Raw genomic sequence first — 19,989 nt, 5'->3', positions numbered from 1 at the left:
AACCTGCTTTTATTTCAGATTTATATCATTTTCCATATTTTATATTTGTGCTACATTGAAGTGCAAGCTTGTATGCTGAGTAAAGTTCTGGTGAAGTTATTCCATAGTTTTGAACTAGCGTACTGATAAGAGAGACTCTGTCTGCCCAGGGACATGTAGCAGCTCAGCTCATCTGCTGAAATTAAAGATCTAATCCTTTCTGGCTGTTTTCAGTAAATATGACTAAGTGTGAAGTTGGCCACTTCAACTAGTCATCATTACCTTTGAGGTAACTCTGCTGCAGCTTTGAGATATTTCAGGGGACTAAAGGAAATGGTATTTTTCTTTAAAACTTTAGATACTGTGTGCAAATAATAACTTTTCCTGTCTTGATGAGATAATCATCCATGAAGTTGCTCTTTATTAAAGCTATATTGTGTGTGCGCCAATTTAGGAGCTGTCTAAGACATTACTGCTGTACACAGTGCCTGCTGTTCAGGGCTTCTTCCGCTCCATTGCTCTCTCAAGAGGAAACAATCTACAAGATACTCTCAGGTAGGATTAAGCAGAAAGTATTAAAGTGGTATTAGAAGAGAAGAAATTGAATTTTTGAGAATTTTCATGAGCTTTAGAAGTAAAGCTTTTGATTTTTATTCAGTATTAGAAGTTTTCAGCTCTTGTGTCAGTCTTTTTTCTTTATTTAACTTCCTGACCTAATTGCACACTTCATTTCCTTGTTTTAGATTAGATTCCTTAGTGTGGAAACAGGCCCAACCAGTCCACACCGACCATCCAAACAGTAACCCACCCAGACCCATTTCCCTCTGACTAATTGACCTAACACTATGGGGCAATTTAGCATGGGCCAATTCACCTGATCTGCACATCTTTTGGACTGTGGGAGGAAACCGGAGCACCCGGAGGAAACCCACGCAGACATAGGGAGAGAATGTGCCAACTCCACACAGACAGTCACCCGAGGCTGGAATCGAACCTGGTGCCCTGGTGCTGTGAGGCAGCAGTGCTAACCACTGAGCCACTGTGCCACCCTAAATTTTAAATTGGGAATATTGTTGAAAATATAAGCCAATTAAAAGAAGGAATATTTTATTTTCCTAACAGTCGCCTCCATACCAGATTGTCTCCATCTTTGGTTTGTAGACTGTTCAAGGTAGTCAATCTAAAAATGACAGTGGGGACACTTCTCAGCTTCAGCATTTCTGGATTAGGAGGTAAATAAATAAGACCAGTTTCTCTTGTTTTCCAGCTAGTGGTCCTCCTGGACAATGTGTGCATGTAGGCACTTGGTGAGAATACTATTTGGCTTTACCATGTTGTCAGTCAGGTGGGAATCTTCCCAGTGATTCAATAATCTGCATTTTGTCAACAAAGCAGCATTTGAGCTGCTGCATTTACAAAATTGTATGTACTATCATAACCACCTTTAACTACCTTTTTTTCCGCTTTAAATCCAAGGAGAAAGCAGAAACACATAATTTCAACATTTTTTTCTGTTCTTTCATGGAATGTGGATGTTACTGGCAGAACCAGAATTTGTTATATATCCCTAATTTCCCTTGAGAACAGCTAAAAGTCAGCTATGTTTTTGTTGATGTGAAGTCTCGTGTTGGTCACATGAGGTATGGATGGTAGATTTCCTTCACTGAAGGGCATCAGTGATCCAGATGTGTTTTTACACAATCAGTGATGGTTTCATGATCACCATTACAGGGACCAGCTTTCAATTCCAAATTTAATTAGTTGTATTTAAATTCCACCACCTACTGTAATGGAATTGTTCCTCGACATTAATCTGAGATTCAGGTCCAGTGGCATTACCACTCCATCCCACCTACCCTGTTGAAATATAGCAAGGAACACCTTGAAGTTTAAACACTCTTGAGTTGCAATTTCCAAGCCTATTTTCGATTTTTCTTTTAATGCATTCACAATAGCCACAAAAATCTTTGTAATTTATTTACAATATCAATACAAAGGGCAACCAAAGCATTATTTCCCCATTATTGATGACTTGTCATCACCTTTTATTTGTTCCCTGTATCATTTAATGGAGGAACCATTCCAAAATGCCATTTTAACTTGATTCTCCTCACTCATAGGTCGAGAGGATCTGGCAGAATATACAATTGGTCAGTACATTGGGTAGAGGAGTTGGGATGTCATGTTGTGGATGTACAGGGTATTGGTTAGGCCACTTCTGGAATACTGCATTAAATTTTGGTCTCCTCGCAATAAGAAAGATGTTGTGAAACTTAGAGAGTGCCAAAAATATTTACAAGGATGTTGCTGGGTTTGGAGGGTTTGAGCTATCGGGGGAGGCGGTTTAGGTTAGGGCTATTTTCCATGGAGCGTCGTAGGTTGAGAGGTGACTTTATTGAGGTTTATAAAATCTTGAGGGGCATGAACATGGTGAATAGCTTTGGTATTTTTCCCAGAGTAGGAGAATTCAAAACTAGAGGGCATAGGTTTAAGGTGAAAAGGGAAAAATGTTGAAGGGACCTGAGAGGCAATTTTGTCATGCAGAGGTTGGTGCATAAAGGGAATGAGTTGCCAGAGGAAGTGGTGGAGGCTGGTACAATTACAGCATTTAGAAGGCATCTGTTTGGGTTATCATTGGGAAGGGTTTAGAAGGATATGGGCCAAATGCTGGCATATGGGACTAGATTAATTTGGGATATCCAGTCGGCATGGATGAGTTGGACCAAAGGGTCAGTTTTCGTGCTGTACTAAGAAGTCAGAAGCCACTTAGACGCATTCTTAAAACCTTTTTGGGGAGAAAGATGTTTCAGAAATCACCAAGGAGATTAGAAAAACAAAGGGAAAACTTGATCCTGATTATCAAATTGTGAGAACATCTTCTGTAATCTAACAACAGGTGCTTGTAAGTTCTATGCTTCAATTCAAGCAAAACCAGTTTCCATAAAATATTGATTAAAAGTTGTGAAAAGAAGACTATGATTTTGGAATTGAACCACCAGGCTAAAAATATTGAAACAGTGCTTTCAGCATGCAGATACACTACTTGTAGCGAATATGGGCAAAAGAAAATAATTAAAGGGAACACGATTAGGCCATAAATCCATCTAAACTTTTCGGTACGGGAGAGCTAGATATCAATGATGGCAGGTCTATACGTATGCAAGTTTTTGGCATGTCCCTTAGCCTTTAATGCTGTACAAATGAAGTTTACTCTGACAATTCAGTGCTTTTTGATTTGATCAAACAAATGTAACAGGCAGGTTTGAGTAAGGAAGGGGTGACACCTAGTGACTTCTGTAAATACTTCAGTTGAGAACAGTTAACTGATTTCCAATTGTTACCAACTTAGAAGCAATTAACTGAACCTTTTCAACCCCTCCCCCCTTGCCTGAGAGATGGTGACCCTCAGGTCAAGTTTCCACCAGTCGTCTCTCTTTAGTGAGGGAGTGACCCTATGTTGTGGTTCTGTTCGCCAAGCTGGGAATTGATGTTGCTCGGCAAACAGAACCACAACAACGAGCACCCGAACTACAAATCTTCTTCCAAACTTTGAGTGACCCTATAGTCTGGTAGGACTACGGCAAATTTACCTTTACAGTAAAATGTTTTTAGATTAGATTAGATTACTTACAGTGTGGAAACAGGCCCTTCGGCCCAACAAGTCCACACCGACCGGCTGAAGCGCAACCCACCCATACCCCTATGTTTACCCCTTACCTAACACTACGGGCAATTTAGCATGGCCAATTCACCTGACCCGCACATCTTTGGACTGTGGGAGGAAACCGGAGCACCCGGAGGAAACCCACGCAGACACGGGGAGAACGTGCAAACTCCACACAGTCAGTCGCCTGAGTCGGGAATTGAAGCCGGGTCTCAGGCGCTGTCATGAAATACATTTGCTATCATGAAATACATTTCTATATAGGTTTCCAAGGTAATTTTTTTTAATTGTTCTGACTTGAAGGATACTCCTTGAGCAAGAAAGCAAGTAAACGACCTTGTTCATTCCTGCCTGTAACTCTGTTGCTCAATAATTCAAAACACATACAAGCAGTGAGGAAAACTCTTGGTCAGAAATTACTTTTACATTCATTATAATTCATATTGTGAGTAAATCCACATCATTCCATTCCAGTGTAATTTTTGTCCAAAATGAAGCCTTCTCCATTCTCTTACTGCAGCAGTAACATCGAATCACAGTAGTTTACAGCTTCGATGGGGACAGCACAAAGTCCATCACACCTGAATTGTCCTCCGAACAGAACAAACTAGTCCAATTCATGTCCTCTTCATCGATAGACTTTAAAAATTAAACTTTTTTCCATTGACTTCTAAGAATTGTGCTTTCACCACTATATTACATAGTTATAACTTTATTTGTAAAATATTCTTGTTTTATTCTTTGAGTGATATTCTTAAAAATATACTCTTGAGCCTCACACCCCACCCATGTATAGGCTTACTGACTAAAAGAGAGCATTTTCCTCTTTACTTTTCAGTAAAATCTTCATAATATTGAACACATATTTAGATTTCTTGTTGCCTGTAAGATTCAATGAAAAGAACCGAACATGAAGCAAAGTGTTGATACAACTGTTGCTTATATAATCTAGCATACCAGTGGTGCCATGAATGACATGATCCAGAATAACACAAGATCTGGTATACATAGGTTGTATGTGGCTTAAAGACAGTTTGGGTTGCTCTGCTCTGTGGAAATGTACTAGTTTTTAAATTCTGTTTCTGTATGCTTAGTCTGTGGTTAGTTATTATAGCAATGTACTGCCCTCTTTCCATTAATGCCACTTATGGTTGTTCAGAATAGCATAGTCATCAATGCTGGGCGGTTTTCCACTGTAGCCCATAACTGATTCTGGACTGACAATATCAAAACTCATTTTACTTAAGAATTTCCACAGCCAAATGATGAAGGATTTTATCCTATTTATTTATGCTGCATTTCAACCTAGAACTCAGGATCAGTAAGATTATAGTAGACTACTTGGCTTCTTCCCCCACAAAAGATTGGTTCAGTTGATAAGTTTAAAAATTAAAGTTGTTTAACTGAGATTAATGTTATTTTCTTGTTTATTTATAGAGTTCTAACGCTGTGGTTTGATTATGGACATTGGCCCGATGTGAACGAAGCTCTGGTTGAGGGGATCAAAACAATTCAGATTGATACCTGGCTTCAGGTATGCAACTGTTTAGACATTGGCATTAGTACTTTCACCTCTTTATTCACCTGTAAGTACAAGTGTTAAAGTGACTGTTCTATTAGAGTGTGGTGCACAGTAACAAAATATTTTAAATGCACATTGGATTCTTGAGCATCTGACTGGTACAGTGTTCCCACTGAAACGTGAACCCGTCTGTCTTCCTGTCGGGGCCGGCTAATCCAGCATTTGATTTTTCATTTTATCTGTAGAATAAGACTCAATTGTCATTCTTAACTCTAATAATTACCTTTTAATTTTAAATTCCATACAGTATAATGTTGTCATACAGCTGCACAACCCAAAGCTGATGAAAGAAAACTGTGCAGGATCTTAGATATGAGAGAGGAATAAAACCTTTCAGCATATCAAATCTCTTCCACGATTCAATACAGGCTGATATGTTTCTCAACATCATTCTCCTGCCTTCTCCTTGTAACCCTTGATCCCTTTACCAATCAGATGCTGCCTTAAGTACACTCAGTAACTTGGCCTTCAAAACCCTCTGTGGCAATGAGTTCCACAGATTCAATACTCTCTGGCTGAAGAAATTTCCCCTCATCTAAGCTCTAAAGAGTCATCACCTTTCTTGGAAGCTGTGCCCTCAGGTCCTAATCTCTTCTCGTAGAAGCATCTTCTTCACGTCCACTTTATCCAGGCCTCTGTTTTCTGTGAATTTCAATCATATCCCCCCATATCCTATTGGGCTCCATTGAGTAAAGACCTAGAGTCCTCCTTACATGACAATCTCTTCAACCCCAGGATCATTCTTGTAACTCTCCTCTGGACCCCTTCCAATATCAGCACGTCCTTCCTTCGGTACAGGGTCCAAAACTGCTCACAATATTCCAGATGTAGTCTGACTCAGCAGGACATTTCTGCTCTTGCATTCAAGCCTTATGAAATTAACCCTAATATTATATTTGCCTTTCAAACTGCCAACTGAATCTGAATGTTAACCTTAAGAGAATCTTTAACAAGAACTTGTTCTTCAAATTTCTGAAGCCTTTCCCATTTAGAAAATGGTCTCTACCTGTATTCTTCCTACCAAAGTGCATAATCGCTCACCTTTCCCGTTCTGTATTCCATCTGCCCCTTCTTTGCTGTTCTCCTAGCCTGTCCTAGTCTTTCTGCAGCCTCTCTATTTCCTCAACACTACCTGCCCCTCCACCTATCTTTGTGTCATCTGCAAATTTAGCAACATTGCCCTCAGTTACTTTGTCCAAACTGTTAATGTGTAACATGAATATTATGGTCCCGACTAGTCACCGGCTACATTCCTGAAAAAGACCCCTTTATCCCTACTCTCTGCCTTCTGCCAGTCAGCCAATCCCCTATCCATGCCAGTACCTTACCCCAACAAAGCTATGGGCTCTTGGTCTTACTTAGTGGCCTCTTTTGCGGTACCTTGTCAAAGGCCTTCCGGAATTCCAAATAGATCATGTCCACCGGCTGTCATTTATCTAACTTGCTCATTATCATTAAGAATTCTAAAAGGTTTGTCTGGCATGACCTCCCCTTGACAAAGCTATGCTGACTCTCACTATTTTACAAGTACTCACAATCTCATCCTCGATAATAGACTTTAAAGTCTTACCAAGAACCAAGGTCAAGCTAACCAGCATTTTGTTTCCTGTCTTCTGCCTCCCTCCCTTCTTAAACAGGAGTGCACATTAGCCTTTTTCCAGATTTCTGGTATCCTGCCTGACTCCAGTTATTCTGAAAGATCAATACTAATGCATCCACTATCTCCTCTAGAACCATGGGGTGTAGTTCATCCAATCTGGGTGATTTTCCCACCTTCGGTCCTTTTAGTTTCCCAAGCACCTTCTACTTAGTGATAGTCACTGGCCTCACCTTTGTCCCTGACTCTTTTGATGTTCTGGTATGTTGCTGGTGTCTTTCACTGTGAAAACTAATGCAGAGTACCTATTCAGTTCCCCTGTCATTTCTTTGTTTCCTATTACTATTACTTCAGCCTCATTTCCCAGTACACCCATGTCCACTTTTGTGTCTGTCTTATCTTTTACGTACCTTGAAATTGTCTTTTATATTACTAGCTAGCTTACTCTCTTATTTCATTTTCTCCAGCCTTATTGCTTTTGTAGTTATCTACTGTTGGTTTTTAAAGGTTTCCAAATCCTCTGGGTTCCCACTAATCTTTACCTCATTGTTTGCTATTTCTTTTGCTTTTACAATGTCCCTGACTTCCCTTGTCAGCCATTGTTTACTTACCCTACTCTTAGTATGCTGCTGCTTCTTTGGGATCGATTTATGCAGTGCCTCCTCAATTAACCCCTGCCATTGCTGCTCCACCATCTTCCCTGCTAGGCTCCTATTCCAATCAATCATAGCCAGCTCCTCCCGCATGTCTCTGTCATTATCTTTACTCAGTTGTAATGCTGTTACATTTGATTCCAGCTTCCCCATCTCATATGGAGTGAACTGTATCATATGGTCACAGCCCCCTAGGAGTTCCTTCACCTAAAGCTCCCTAATCAAGTCTTCCACATTACACGTCACCAGGATTGTCTGTTGCCTCATGGGCTCTACCATGAGCTGCTTAAAAACTATCTAGGAGTCATTCCACAAATTCCTTTTCTTGGCGATGAGCTACCAACTTGATTTTCGCAGTCCACCTGCATGTTGAAGCCCTGAGGGATTATTGTAACACTGGCTTTCTTACATGTCTTTTCTATCTTCTGAATTATTTTCTTTCCCACATCCTGATTTACTGCTAGAAGTCTGAACACAACTTCCATCAGTCTTTTTTCCTTTGCAATTCCTCAACTTTACCAACATAGATTCTGTACCTTCTGACCCTACATAACTTTTTGCTATCGATTTTATTTCATTTCTTACTACTACTCAGTCCTGCATTGGCTGCATATCTCATAATTGTCCCCTCATCTGCTGGGCCAGAAGTTAGTGTAGTAATTGTAACGAGGTCAGCCAGGTGGACATCATAGAATATGAGTTCCCTGAATGGGGCTCTTAATCCCGTCCAATCAGGAAGCCCTAGCAGATGGATAAAGGCAGGAGTGTCACGCATCCTGTTCACTCTGAGAGCTGCCTCTAACAGAGCTGAATCATTGTCAAGGACTTTCCACATGTAAATAAAGGGTGACTTGATGATGAGCCACTGCTGGGTGGAGTTATTTCAGTTAGGTTCCTGACCCTTTCCATACTATCTGTCCTATTACTTACTGTGGAACTTTAATAACTTCTGCTGAGTCTTCCCTATTCCCTTCTTTTTCCATCATCTTCCATGCAAATGATCTCACTGCCCCAATATTTAATTTAAAGCCATATCCACAGCCCTGGTCATGTGATTTACTAGGACTCTGGTCCCAGTATGATTTAGGTGCAGCCCATCCAATCAGAACAGCTCCCATCTTCCCCATTGCTCAGGCCAATGTCCCATTCATTTTGACACATTTCTTCCACGCCAATCTTTGAGCCACACATTTATGTCTTTAACCTTGTTGACCTTCTGCCAATTTGTTCACAGCTCAGGCAGTAATCTGGAGATTATTACGTTTTTAGTTCTGGTTTCTGATTTAGTCATTATGCTCATATTTCTTAACAGAATTTCTTTCCTCTTCCTACCTATTTCATTGGTACCTACGTGGACCATGACAACTGTATCTTTGCCCTCCTACCCCCAGCTTAGATGAGAACCTGAACCCAAACAAAAGCAACACAGCCTTTGGAACTCTCGATTCTGGCCAGAGAGCACAGTGTCTATTCCCCTGACTGTTCCATTCCTGATTACAACTACATTTCTCTTTTCTAACCCCCTTTTGAATGGCTCCCTGTATCATGGTGCTATGGTCAGTTTGCTCATCCTGTTTACAGCCCCCATTCTCACCCACACATGGAACAAGAATCTCAAACCTGTTAGGTAAGCTCAAAGGCTGAGGCTCCTTGGTACTACCTCCAGGATCCCTCTGCTAACCTCGCTTGTAGTCACAACCCCCTGTCCCGGACCATTGACTAAATTCAAAGTTAGTATAAGGTGTGACTGGCACCTTAAAACACAACCTCCAGGTAACTCCACCTCCCTGATGTGCCACAGTATTTGAAGCTCATCAGCTCTGATCTGTAGTTCCTCAAACAGAACTGAAAAATGTGCTGCTGGAAAAGCGCAGCAGGTCAGGCAGCATCCAAGGAGCGGGAGAATCGACGTTTCGGGCATAAGCCCTTCTTCAGGCCTATGCCCGAAACATCAATTCTCCCGCTCCTTGGATGCTGCCTGACCTGCTGCGCCTTTCCAGCAACACATTTTTCAGCTCTGACCTCCAGCATCTACAGTCCTCACTTTTTCCTAGTTCCTCAAACAACCAATACTTGCTGCAGATGTGGTCAGTATGAACCACAATGAGGTCTGCCAGGTTCCACATCATGCAGTACAACATATCATCTAGCCCAGCATCTCTATTTAATGACATAGTTCTTAACTTGATTTTTAAAAGTTTCATTATGGTCTTTGTTTGTAAACTACAACTATGTTGGACTTTGGATGTCAGTTTTGAACAATGCTCAGTAGTAGGCGCATGGGATTTGACAGGGAGCTGTTTTCCATGCCTGTAGTACCTGTTCCTCCTAGCTGAGAGGCCAATTGAGAGCCGACCCACCAGAAAGCTGGTTACTTCACAACCATTTTAAGCTCATCGGGAGGTTAATTGGTTCAGAATGAGATTTCTAACACCATCTTAAAACAATTTCTACCTCTGAGAGCTATCAGCATGTCTGATTAGCCAGCAGCTCCATAGATCCAGCAGTGTCAAGTTCTTGTAGTGATTGGCCATTGCTGGGACTATAGGTAGACTCTGAGGAAAAAAAAGAGGTTGTGAGAGCCAGACTGAACACAAATCCAAGATATTAGCAGGGCCAAGCTGGTATGTTCTAGTGAGGAGTGGTGGCGACTGCTTTTGAAAGAGCAATGGGGGTAATGACCATAAGGGAGGGCAGATCTGCTGGAAATTTGGGGCTTCAAAGGAGATTTCTCCACCACTACCTTCTAACTAGCCAATACCAGTATGTCCAATAAAACCAGCTGGCTTGTCCCTGCTTTATTGGTGAAGCCCTGATATGGCTATTAATTTGGAGTGTGCAAGCTTTAGGTTGCGTGAAACAACACTTCTTACTGTATCTTGGTAAATCAAACTCAAACACGTTTTACGAGTCCTTTTGGTATTCATATATACTTGCAGAGGAGCACAAAATCGAGCCTGTTTATGCAAAAGCTCCAATTTATCATTTTTTTGAGGGATGCATGATTCTGTTATGATAAACAGGTATAATGTTATTATCATTATTGGAGCTTGGATTTTTGCTAAGAAATAGAGACAAATTTTGGTTAGTTCTGTAAAGACATTTTTGAAAGGGTAATTTGGACTTTGACCCAAATGCATAATTTCTAAGAAGGTGAATGACTTCAGTCAACTGCTTAGGAGTTGTCTTTTCCCTAGAATGGGGGATGCCAAGACTAGGGGGCATATTTTTAAGATGAGCGGAGAGCAATTTAAAAAAGACATGCGGGGAAATTTTTTACACAGAGGGTGATTTACATGTGGAATGAACTTCCTGAGGAAGTGGTGGATGTGGGTACAATAACAGTGTTTAAAAGACATTTGGATAAGTACATGAATAGGAAAGGGATATGAGCCAGGAGCAGGCAGATGCGACTCGTTTAGTTTGGGATTATGTGCAGCATGGACCGTAGGTTCTGTTTCCATGCTGTATGACTCTGAATCTACAAAAGATTCAAAGCTACAGCTCAGTAAAAAACAAAGTACAGTAATAGTCAAGAGATTTCTCTCCTAGCAGGAGAACCTGGTTTTTCAGTTCAGAACAAGTCCCCTTGGTAGAAGTGGATTTTCATCTGTAGACCTTCCAGATCAGAAGAGTTTGTTTAGAGATCTTGAATTCGTTAGAATTGAAAAGCATTTACATCATCAGAAATGTGAGAGGTTTGTGACTACAGACTTACAATAGGAATGTAAGGCTGACTCTGCTTACCAAGAAAATGAAACCAGTGAAAATCAATTCAGTAGAAATTTAAAAGCTGAGAAAGGACTGCAGTTTCTCTGGGATTGAATCTCTGTAACGGATAGTGTTGGACAACAGATTCAAACTTGGTTCTGATGTTTATCAAGATCCATCTATCTATCTATCTCCTATTCATATCTATAGCTTTTTCTCCTTTCATGTTATAAACTTCTATTTTGTTATTGAAGGCTATTTGCAGTTTTGTCTGATCATGTTTGAGGGACTTACCCGCACGTTAACCGATGAAAAAGATTAAACATAACTGGGAAAAAGGACATAATTTATCTAGCCAAGTTTCATTCTGGGAACTGACGTGTCCAGTATACAATCAAGTGGGATCAGAAAGCTAATACAAAGAAATTTCTGTTTTCCAAATGTATTCGCCAGTAGCTTTCTCTAAGGTGGTTATAACACTTCATTGTCAAATTCAATCCTTAACTTTTGAAATTAACTATTGAGTATGGCAGTGACATTACATTCTTTATAATTGATAAAGACACCACCTAGTGTAGTGGAATGTTCTACCAAAGATTCCATCTTCATTCCTCTGTCCGTGCTGAGGTAACTGTATTTTCCCAACATGCTATAATTACAAGCAGAGTCATCAGTGAAGGAGGCTAATTTGACCAGTGTTTAGACCTGGTAAATACCTAGCGCCACCTGGTGGAAGGTGCATGTGACCATTTGAATGAGATATTTCCTGGGTCATGTAGACTGTTCACAAACACTAGCTCACAGGTAAAGTTAAGGCATTTGACCAAGACTGCTAGGTACCCGTGGAGCTGCGGCCTTTTCAGAGGAGAGCATTACAGGAGAGGGCTGGGGCTTTTTCCCCTAAAACATCGGAGGGCTGAGGGGTGATCTTATGGAGGTTTATAAAATCTTGAGGGGCATAGATAGGGTGAATAGACAAGCTATTTTTTCCCAGAGTAGGGGAGTCCAAAACTAGAGGGCATAACTTTAAGGTGAGAGGGAAAAGATTTAAAAGGGACTGGGGGGGGCAATGTTTTCATGCAGAGGATGGTGTATATATGGAACGAGCTGCCAGAGGAAATGGTGAAGGCAGGTACTATTACAACATATAAAAGGCATAGAATAGAAAGAGGTTAGAGGGAAAAGGGCCAAATGCTGGTAAATAGGACTAGATCAGTTCAGGATATTTGGTTGGCGGAAGATGAGTTAGACGGAAGGGTTTCTTTCCGTGGTGTAAAACTCTGAGCAGCAGACCCTGGTGGCTACAGTTTAGAAAGCAAGCATGTTTAAGGCAACAGTATATCTTTGTACTCTCGATTCAAAGTATGCATGTTTTCTACAAAGTGATCTTTGGAGCAAATTGTTTTACTACTTTTGGGGAATTTTCTTCAGGTAATCCCTCAACTCATTGCAAGAATCGATACACCACGTGCCTTAGTGGGTCGACTTATTCACCAGCTTCTGACAGACATTGGTAGATACCATCCACAGGTAAACAAAACAGCAATTAATTTCTCTATCTTTGCAAACAATTGTTACAAATTTAGTCTGTCCATAAATTTATCCCAATATTAAACTTAATCTATCTAATAACAAATGAAATTTATTAAAGTAGTTGCTGTTGTATTTACTTGGTGTATTTTATTGTATCATTGAAGTACACATGCAAGCAATGTCTGCCTGCCGCAGCTCAGTGACAGAGGTTGCGGTTCTCTTGGTTCTACAATGGAGATAACTTAAGTTGAAGAATGTCCCACTCCCTGTCAAGAAACTTCAGTTTAGCAAAAATCTTCATAGATTAGGAATCGAGTGTTGTTGCAAGCAAGTTCAAGAATGATATTGGTGCAATAACAGTCCTGCTTGACCCCAGTTTGCACATGTATTCTATGGTGGGGAGGTTGGTGAAGATCACAACTTGCATTTTGTTGAGCAATGGATGAAGAACAGTGATGAATTTCTGCAGGCAGCCAAATTTGAGGAGGGCGCTCCATAATTCCTCCCAGCTGACAGATACACAGTGAACTACTAGAAAGTTTGGGCCAATTTTCCCACCTTGGGCATTTCCTTCAGTGAGGGCAGACATCAATAATGAAATTGAGCATCGTCTCCAGTATGCCACTTCAGTTTTTGGTCATCTGGGGAACAGATTATTGAATATCAAAAATCTGAAGTGAGATACCAAGCTCATGGTCTACATGAGTAGTAGTGCCACCTACCTTTCATGTATCAGAGCTATGGACAACCTATGAGAGACCTATCAAATTGTTAGACACATATCACCAGTAAACCCTCTGCAACATACTGCAAATGCAATGGCAGGATAGACACTCCAATATCAATATCTTCTCTCAGCCCAATGTCTCAGCCACGAGGCATTGGTTACTATAAATTGGCTGCATTTGATTTATTACATCCTCTGCTGTCTGATACAAGACTTTGAAAACAACTCTCTACTGAGAGCTGTGTCATAGCAAAGAAAGTAGAGAAAACACTTCAAGGAGTCCCTCAAAGCCCTCATGAAAACAAGGTAAAAGACCCACCGTTTCAGGCAAATCTCTTGCCTCAGACTGCCCTAACTGGAGAAGAAGCATTGATAAATGTGCGACCATCTGGAGCAACTCCGTTACCACTTGGCCAAGGTGGAGGTCAAGCACAAACAGAAGAATATGTTTGCAAAAACCTGAGCATTCTACCCACCTGTATCTTCAAACACCACTTGCCGAACCTGTAGATCCTGACCCTTTAATCACCATAAAGACCCAAACTCCAGACCAGAAGAAAGTCATCCTTAGTCTCAAGGGACTGCCTAAGAAGTAGGAAGTCATCAGATATGATGCATTCTCAACGGAATTGGTGGGGGGGGTGGGGGTGTTTTTGTTTGTTACTTCACCTGTTTCGTATGCTCAACATGAATCTTAATCAAATCTTGTTGTTGACAAAGACTACAGTCGATTGTAGCTTGGTGGGGCAATGGTGTCAAACAGAAATTCAAATCTTTGCCCATACATGATCAATTAGGAAGTGAGAATTTCACATTTAATAGCTAACCTGCAGATTTTTCTTCTGTCTTTACTCCATTATGACTTATCATAAAAACTCATGATTATAATTTTGTTCAAGGATGGGCAATTTTGTATTTAAAATCATACTTTCCCTTTGCAGTTTGATGTGGTTCATTTAATGATATGTCCTTTTCTTAAACCACAGGCTCTGATTTACCCACTCACTGTTGCATCCAAGTCCACTACTCCTGCTCGTCACAGCGCTGCTAATAAGATCCTGAAGAATATGTGTGAGCATAGCAACACACTAGTCCAACAGGCCATGATGGTAAGCAGATGTCTCTGTCATATTTAGCTAAGTTTTACAGAAGAAATCCATTATTATTTTCTATTGATTACCTTTCAAAGGCTGTGTATCAAATTTTAAGAACATAATTTGTTTAAATGTAACTAGATCATATCAAAGATAAAAGAAACAGTTTTTGCACCAAGTTTATCGTTTTAGTGTTGCAATTCCCCCTGCAAATTAGATGTATGTTGTACTTACTTCACGTCTTTGTCTTGGTCACTTTCTTTAATAGAAGAGCCAAGCACATGAATAGGCAACTCAACCTCACAAACCTGCTTTGCTATTCAATATGATCATGGCTGATCTCAGCGCAACTTATGTTAATAGTTAAAAATCTGTCTATTTCTTCCTTAAATGCACTTAATGTTCCAGTATTGAGTAACGAGTTCCACATGTTCACGATCCAATCAAGGAAGTAATTTTTCTTCAACACTCTTTTAACATCATACATAATTTAACCTATGAATAGGAGATAAGCACATCAGAGTGGGTTTCAAAATTTAAGCTATGTCTGTGATAGATAATAGACAATAGGTGCAGAAGTAGGCCATTCAGCCCTTCGAGCCTGCACCGCCATTCAACATGATCATGGCTGATCATTCCTAATCAGTATTCGCTTCCTGCCTTATCTCCATAACCCTTGATTCCACTATCTTTGAGAGCTCTATCCAACTCTTTCTTAAATGAATCCAGAGACTGGGCCTCCACTGCCCTCTGGAGCAGAGCATTCCACACAGCCACCACTCTCTGGGTGAAGAAATTTCTCCTCATCTCTGTCCTAAATGGTCTACCCCGTATTTTTAAGCTGTGTCCTCTGGTTTGGCACTCACCCATCAGCAGAAACATGTTTCCTGCCTCCAGAGTGTCCAGTCCTTTCATAATCTTATATGTCTCGATCAGATACCCTCTCAGTCTTCTCATCTCAAGGTTATACAAGCCCAGTCGCTTCAGTCTTTTAGTGTAAGGTAATCCCTCCATTCCAGGAATTGACCTCGTGAACCTATGCTGCACTCCCTCAATAGCCAGAATGTCTTTCCTCAAATTTGGAGACCAGAACTGCACACAGTACTCCAGGTGTGGTCTCACGAGGGCTCTGTACAGCTGCAAAAGCACCTCTTTGCTTCTATACTCAACTCCTCTTGTTATGAAGGCCAGCATGCTATTAGCCTTCTTCACTGCCTGCTGTACCTGCATGCTTGCCTTCGTTGACTGGTATACAAGAACACCCAGATCTCTCTGTACTGCCCCTTTACTACCTCAATGGAATTAATTTAGGTAATCTGCCTTCCTGTTCTTGCCACCAAAGTGGATAACCATACATTTATCCACATTAAACTGCATCTGCCATGCATCTGCCCACTCACCTAACTTGTCCAGGTCACCCTGTAATCTCCTAACATCTTCATCACATTTCACCCTGCCACCCAGCTTTGTATCATCAGCAAATTTTGCTAATGGTATTGCTGATACCATCTTCTATATCATTAACATAAAATGTAAAAAGCTGCGGTCCCAGCACGGATCCCTGCGGTACCCCACTGGTCACTGCCTGCCATTCCGAAATGGAGCCGTTTATCACTACCCTTTGTTTCATATCAGCCAACCAATTTTCAATCCAATCTAGCACTTTGTCCCCAATACCATGCGCCCTCAGCTTACTCACTAACCTCCTGTGTGGGACTTTATCAAAAGCTTTCTGTAAGTCCAGGTACACTACATCTACTGGATCACCCCCTTCCATCTTCAGAGTTACATCCTCAAAAAATTCAAGAAGATTAGTCAAGCATGATTTCCCCTTCATAAATCCATGCTGACTCTGTCCTATCCTGTTACTACCATCCAGATGTGCCGTAATTTCATCCTTTATGATAGACACCAGCATGTTTCCCACCACTGAGTTCAGACTAACTGGTCTATAATTTCCTGCTTTCTCTCTCCCACCTTTCTTAAAAAGTGGTATAACATTAGCCACCCTCCAATCCTCAGGAACTGACCCCGAATCTATCGAACTCTGGAAAATAATCACCAACGCATCCACGATTTCCCGAGCCACCTCCTTCAGTACCCTGGGATGTAGACCATCAGGCCCCGGAGACTTATCAACCTTCAGTTATTAGAACATTTTTCCCTTTGCAACACCCATTAATCTCAGTTACTGGACCATGCTCTACCATTACTGACCTCATCTGTAACTCTTTATCCAGTCCTCCAAAAGAACCAGTGATGGAATTGGATAGTGGAAAGACAGAATCCATTTCTTTCCATCACTGATTCTTTTGGAGGACTGGATAAAGAGTTACAGATGAGGTCGGTGATGGTAGAGCATGGTCCAGTAACTGAGATTAATGGGTGTTGCAAAGGGAAAAATGTTCTAATAACAATGTGAGCAACTAAAAATAACATTGGGAATGAGGGGTGATAGGTAAGTAAAGGTGAATGATACTGCCCGATTGTGTTCAGTACAGTTTTACGCTGAAACAATCTTTTTTGATTGGCTTTCAATTGAGCGTAGCTATAGTGGATTTAGGAGGGCTTAACATAGTAGCAACCATTTGTTTGGTTTCGAAGCAGGAGCCATAGTCTTGAGTGTGGACTATGTAGCAGATATCCAGCCTCAGTGTAAAAGCACACATCTCTTTCCATTATGTGTGGAGAAACTTTTAAAAATCACTTGTCATCAGCTACTCTTTTTCACCTTTCTCTCTGAAATTGGTATTCTCTTTGAAAATCCCCTGACAAGCAAAAGGGAAATAGCTACCTTGTGAGGCAGTGAAAGGGTGAATCTTCAACCAGTGTCTGGAAAACTTGAGAATCTATGTATCGACAATCTCCCATCATTGGCAAAGCATTGGAAAGAGTCAAAAGAAAGATGAAAGAAAATGATTCATCTATGTTTATGATCCGGACTGGTGCCTGATCTGTGTTCCTTTAACATTTTAATTTCCTTCAGCTGTAATATTTGTATCTTGACTCCTTCATATTTACTTTTATATGTACAAGAATTTTCAAAGGGAGTAGAGTTTAAGCTGGAGTTATATGCAAGCAAATCCTGTTTGTTTCTTGCCATTGGTTCAAAACAGTTTGGTTTCATATAATCCAACAATATGGAAGCAGGTCATTCGGCCCATTGAGTCCATGCTGCCCCTCTGAACAACACCTTACCCAAACCCATCGCCTTACCCTATCCGTGTTATCCTGCATTTCACATGGCTAATTCACCTAGCCTGCACATCCTGGACATTATGGGCAATTTAACATGGCTAATCCACCTAACCTGCACATCTTTGGAGTATGGGAGGAAACCGGAGCAACTACTGGAAATCCACGCAGAGAATGTGCAAACCTCACACAGATAGTCGCCGAAGGGTGGAATAAAATCTGTTCCCTAACGCTGAGCGACTATGCCACTGTGCCTCCCAATTTGAATTAATAGTTTTTTTTGTTCGTGAAGAGTCCAGTGTGCGTATTCTTTTAACTTGAATTCGACAAGTGAAAATTTGCAAATTTTTGGTGACTCCAGTAGTAGGGTGTGATTTCCAGTGCACTACCCCAGTATGGCATGTTGCTTTTAAACTGTGTTACCTTGTTTTAGTCATCTGCACAAGAGGAAACATCCTTTTGATTTCCACTCTATAAAGATCAACTAAATATATATTTAATTTATGTATTCGGATAAAGAAAGAAATGTATAAAAACGGTCATAGCTTAATACTTATATTGTATTTCCAAAGGATCTTTGTTTGAGGTGTTTGAATGTTGATTATCTGTGTAATGGTCAGAGCTTCTAAACATGGTATGCTTTCCTTTCAGGTGAGTGAGGAGCTTATTCGTGTTGCTATTCTGTGGCATGAAATGTGGCATGAAGGCTTGGAGGAGGCATCAAGACTTTATTTTGGAGAACGAAATGTGAAAGGAATGTTTGCTGTTCTTGAGCCTCTGCACGCCATGATGGAGCGGGGTCCACAAACTCTGAAAGAAACATCCTTTAACCAGGTACAGGCGAAAATCCCATTGAAATGGATTAATTGTAATTTCACAAACTCATGTGGATCTATTAATAAATAAACCCCTCCTGTCAAGGATCTTGCATGATAGGTGAGTTGGCCTTTGACCTGTCTCATTCAATAAAGTCACAAATTTAACACCCAACCTCAAAACAGCACACAACTACCATGAAGCCTTCCAAAAAGGGACCAGTCAAATCTCTCTCGGAAGAAAGAAATAAAATCAAAAGTTCAGGGCATAATTTCTACTATTCTTAAAACAGTTACAAGAATTATTGCATATTATGTTAAGTATACAGGTACTTAATTCCAACAGTTAGGTTGTATTTCCCTTTTAATAAATATTTGCTTAAATTTAGACCAGTCATTCCATTACAACTGAGTTCACTTGTCAAGAAAACTTAATGCTAAATTAATTTATCTCCTCATTTGATTATTCCCATAAAAGAAGGAAAATATTTCTAAATTATAGTGTTTGTACTAGTGACTCTTGGCTGAGACACATCTTAATAAGTGCTGTACATTGGAAAGGTAACGCCTGCCTTCCATGTTTACATTATTGAACTATCATTGTAAAATACTGGAAAATACCAAGTGGCTGCTAAGGCTGCTTCTGAGCTCCACCCCTCTCATCAGCACAGATCAAACAAACAGCTCTGAAAATTTCTCCTGAGCTCCAATTGCACAGAGCTACCAAAACAGCTCCTGGGTCTTCAATGAGCATCCAAAAGCATATTATCTACATGGAGCACCTTCTATGATTGCTTTTCTTCCCTTACTGATAAACTCTTGAACTGCTATTCACTGACCCTTAAACTGACTTGGGTGACCTATCAAAACACTCTGAGAGCCCCATCCTTATTACCAAGAATCAAACATAATAAGCAGTTAAACATTCCACACCCCAAATGTTAACAACATCCAGCTAACTGCTCCTCTATGCCTGCCAACTTCAGATCACAGACAAAAAAAGACTGATTACTTTATAATCCAAACATAATGACAACTTTATAATATGCAGCTAAGATATTAGTGAAAATATTTATTTTTGGAGAAATTCTTGTTTAATTGGGATTCAGCTGACTGTACTGTCAAATCTATCCTTTCACAGGCATATGGCAGGGACTTAATGGAGGCTCAAGAATGGTGCCGCAAGTATATGAGATCAGCCAATGTGAAGGATCTAACCCAAGCTTGGGACCTTTACTATCATGTATTCCGACGCATTTCAAAGCAGCTTCCACAGGTGAGTGCAGTTGTTTCACAATAGTATCTTCTTGCTGTTGTAAAAAGCTTTAATGAAATAACTCCACAGAGACCAATATTCTGTCACCAAGTCACCCTTTACTTACACATGGAGAGTACTTGACACTGATCCAGCTTCCTCAGTGCCAGCTCTCAGAGTGAAC

At 40.6% G+C, this 19,989-nt stretch overlaps 1 protein-coding gene across 7 annotated transcripts in view; it reads left to right on the top strand.

Annotated features, from left to right (window-relative positions):
- Nucleotides 1-19,989, top strand: part of mtor (mechanistic target of rapamycin kinase) — a 474,957-nt gene that overhangs the window by 422,682 nt on the left and 32,286 nt on the right. For all 7 annotated transcript variants that reach the window (XM_060852056.1, XM_060852057.1, XM_060852054.1 and 4 more), the window contains 6 exons: nt 434-534; nt 5,081-5,177; nt 12,618-12,716; nt 14,433-14,555; nt 18,387-18,569; nt 19,692-19,826. In XM_060852056.1, the coding sequence (XP_060708039.1) occupies nt 434-534; nt 5,081-5,177; nt 12,618-12,716; nt 14,433-14,555; nt 18,387-18,569; nt 19,692-19,826 (738 nt within the window). The remainder of the gene's footprint in view (nt 1-433; nt 535-5,080; nt 5,178-12,617; nt 12,717-14,432; nt 14,556-18,386; nt 18,570-19,691; nt 19,827-19,989) is intronic.

Source organism: Hemiscyllium ocellatum, chromosome 37 (genome assembly GCF_020745735.1).
Source record: "Hemiscyllium ocellatum isolate sHemOce1 chromosome 37, sHemOce1.pat.X.cur, whole genome shotgun sequence".
Lineage (NCBI taxonomy): Eukaryota > Metazoa > Chordata > Chondrichthyes > Orectolobiformes > Hemiscylliidae > Hemiscyllium > Hemiscyllium ocellatum.
This window is presented reverse-complemented; position numbering and strand designations above follow the sequence as displayed.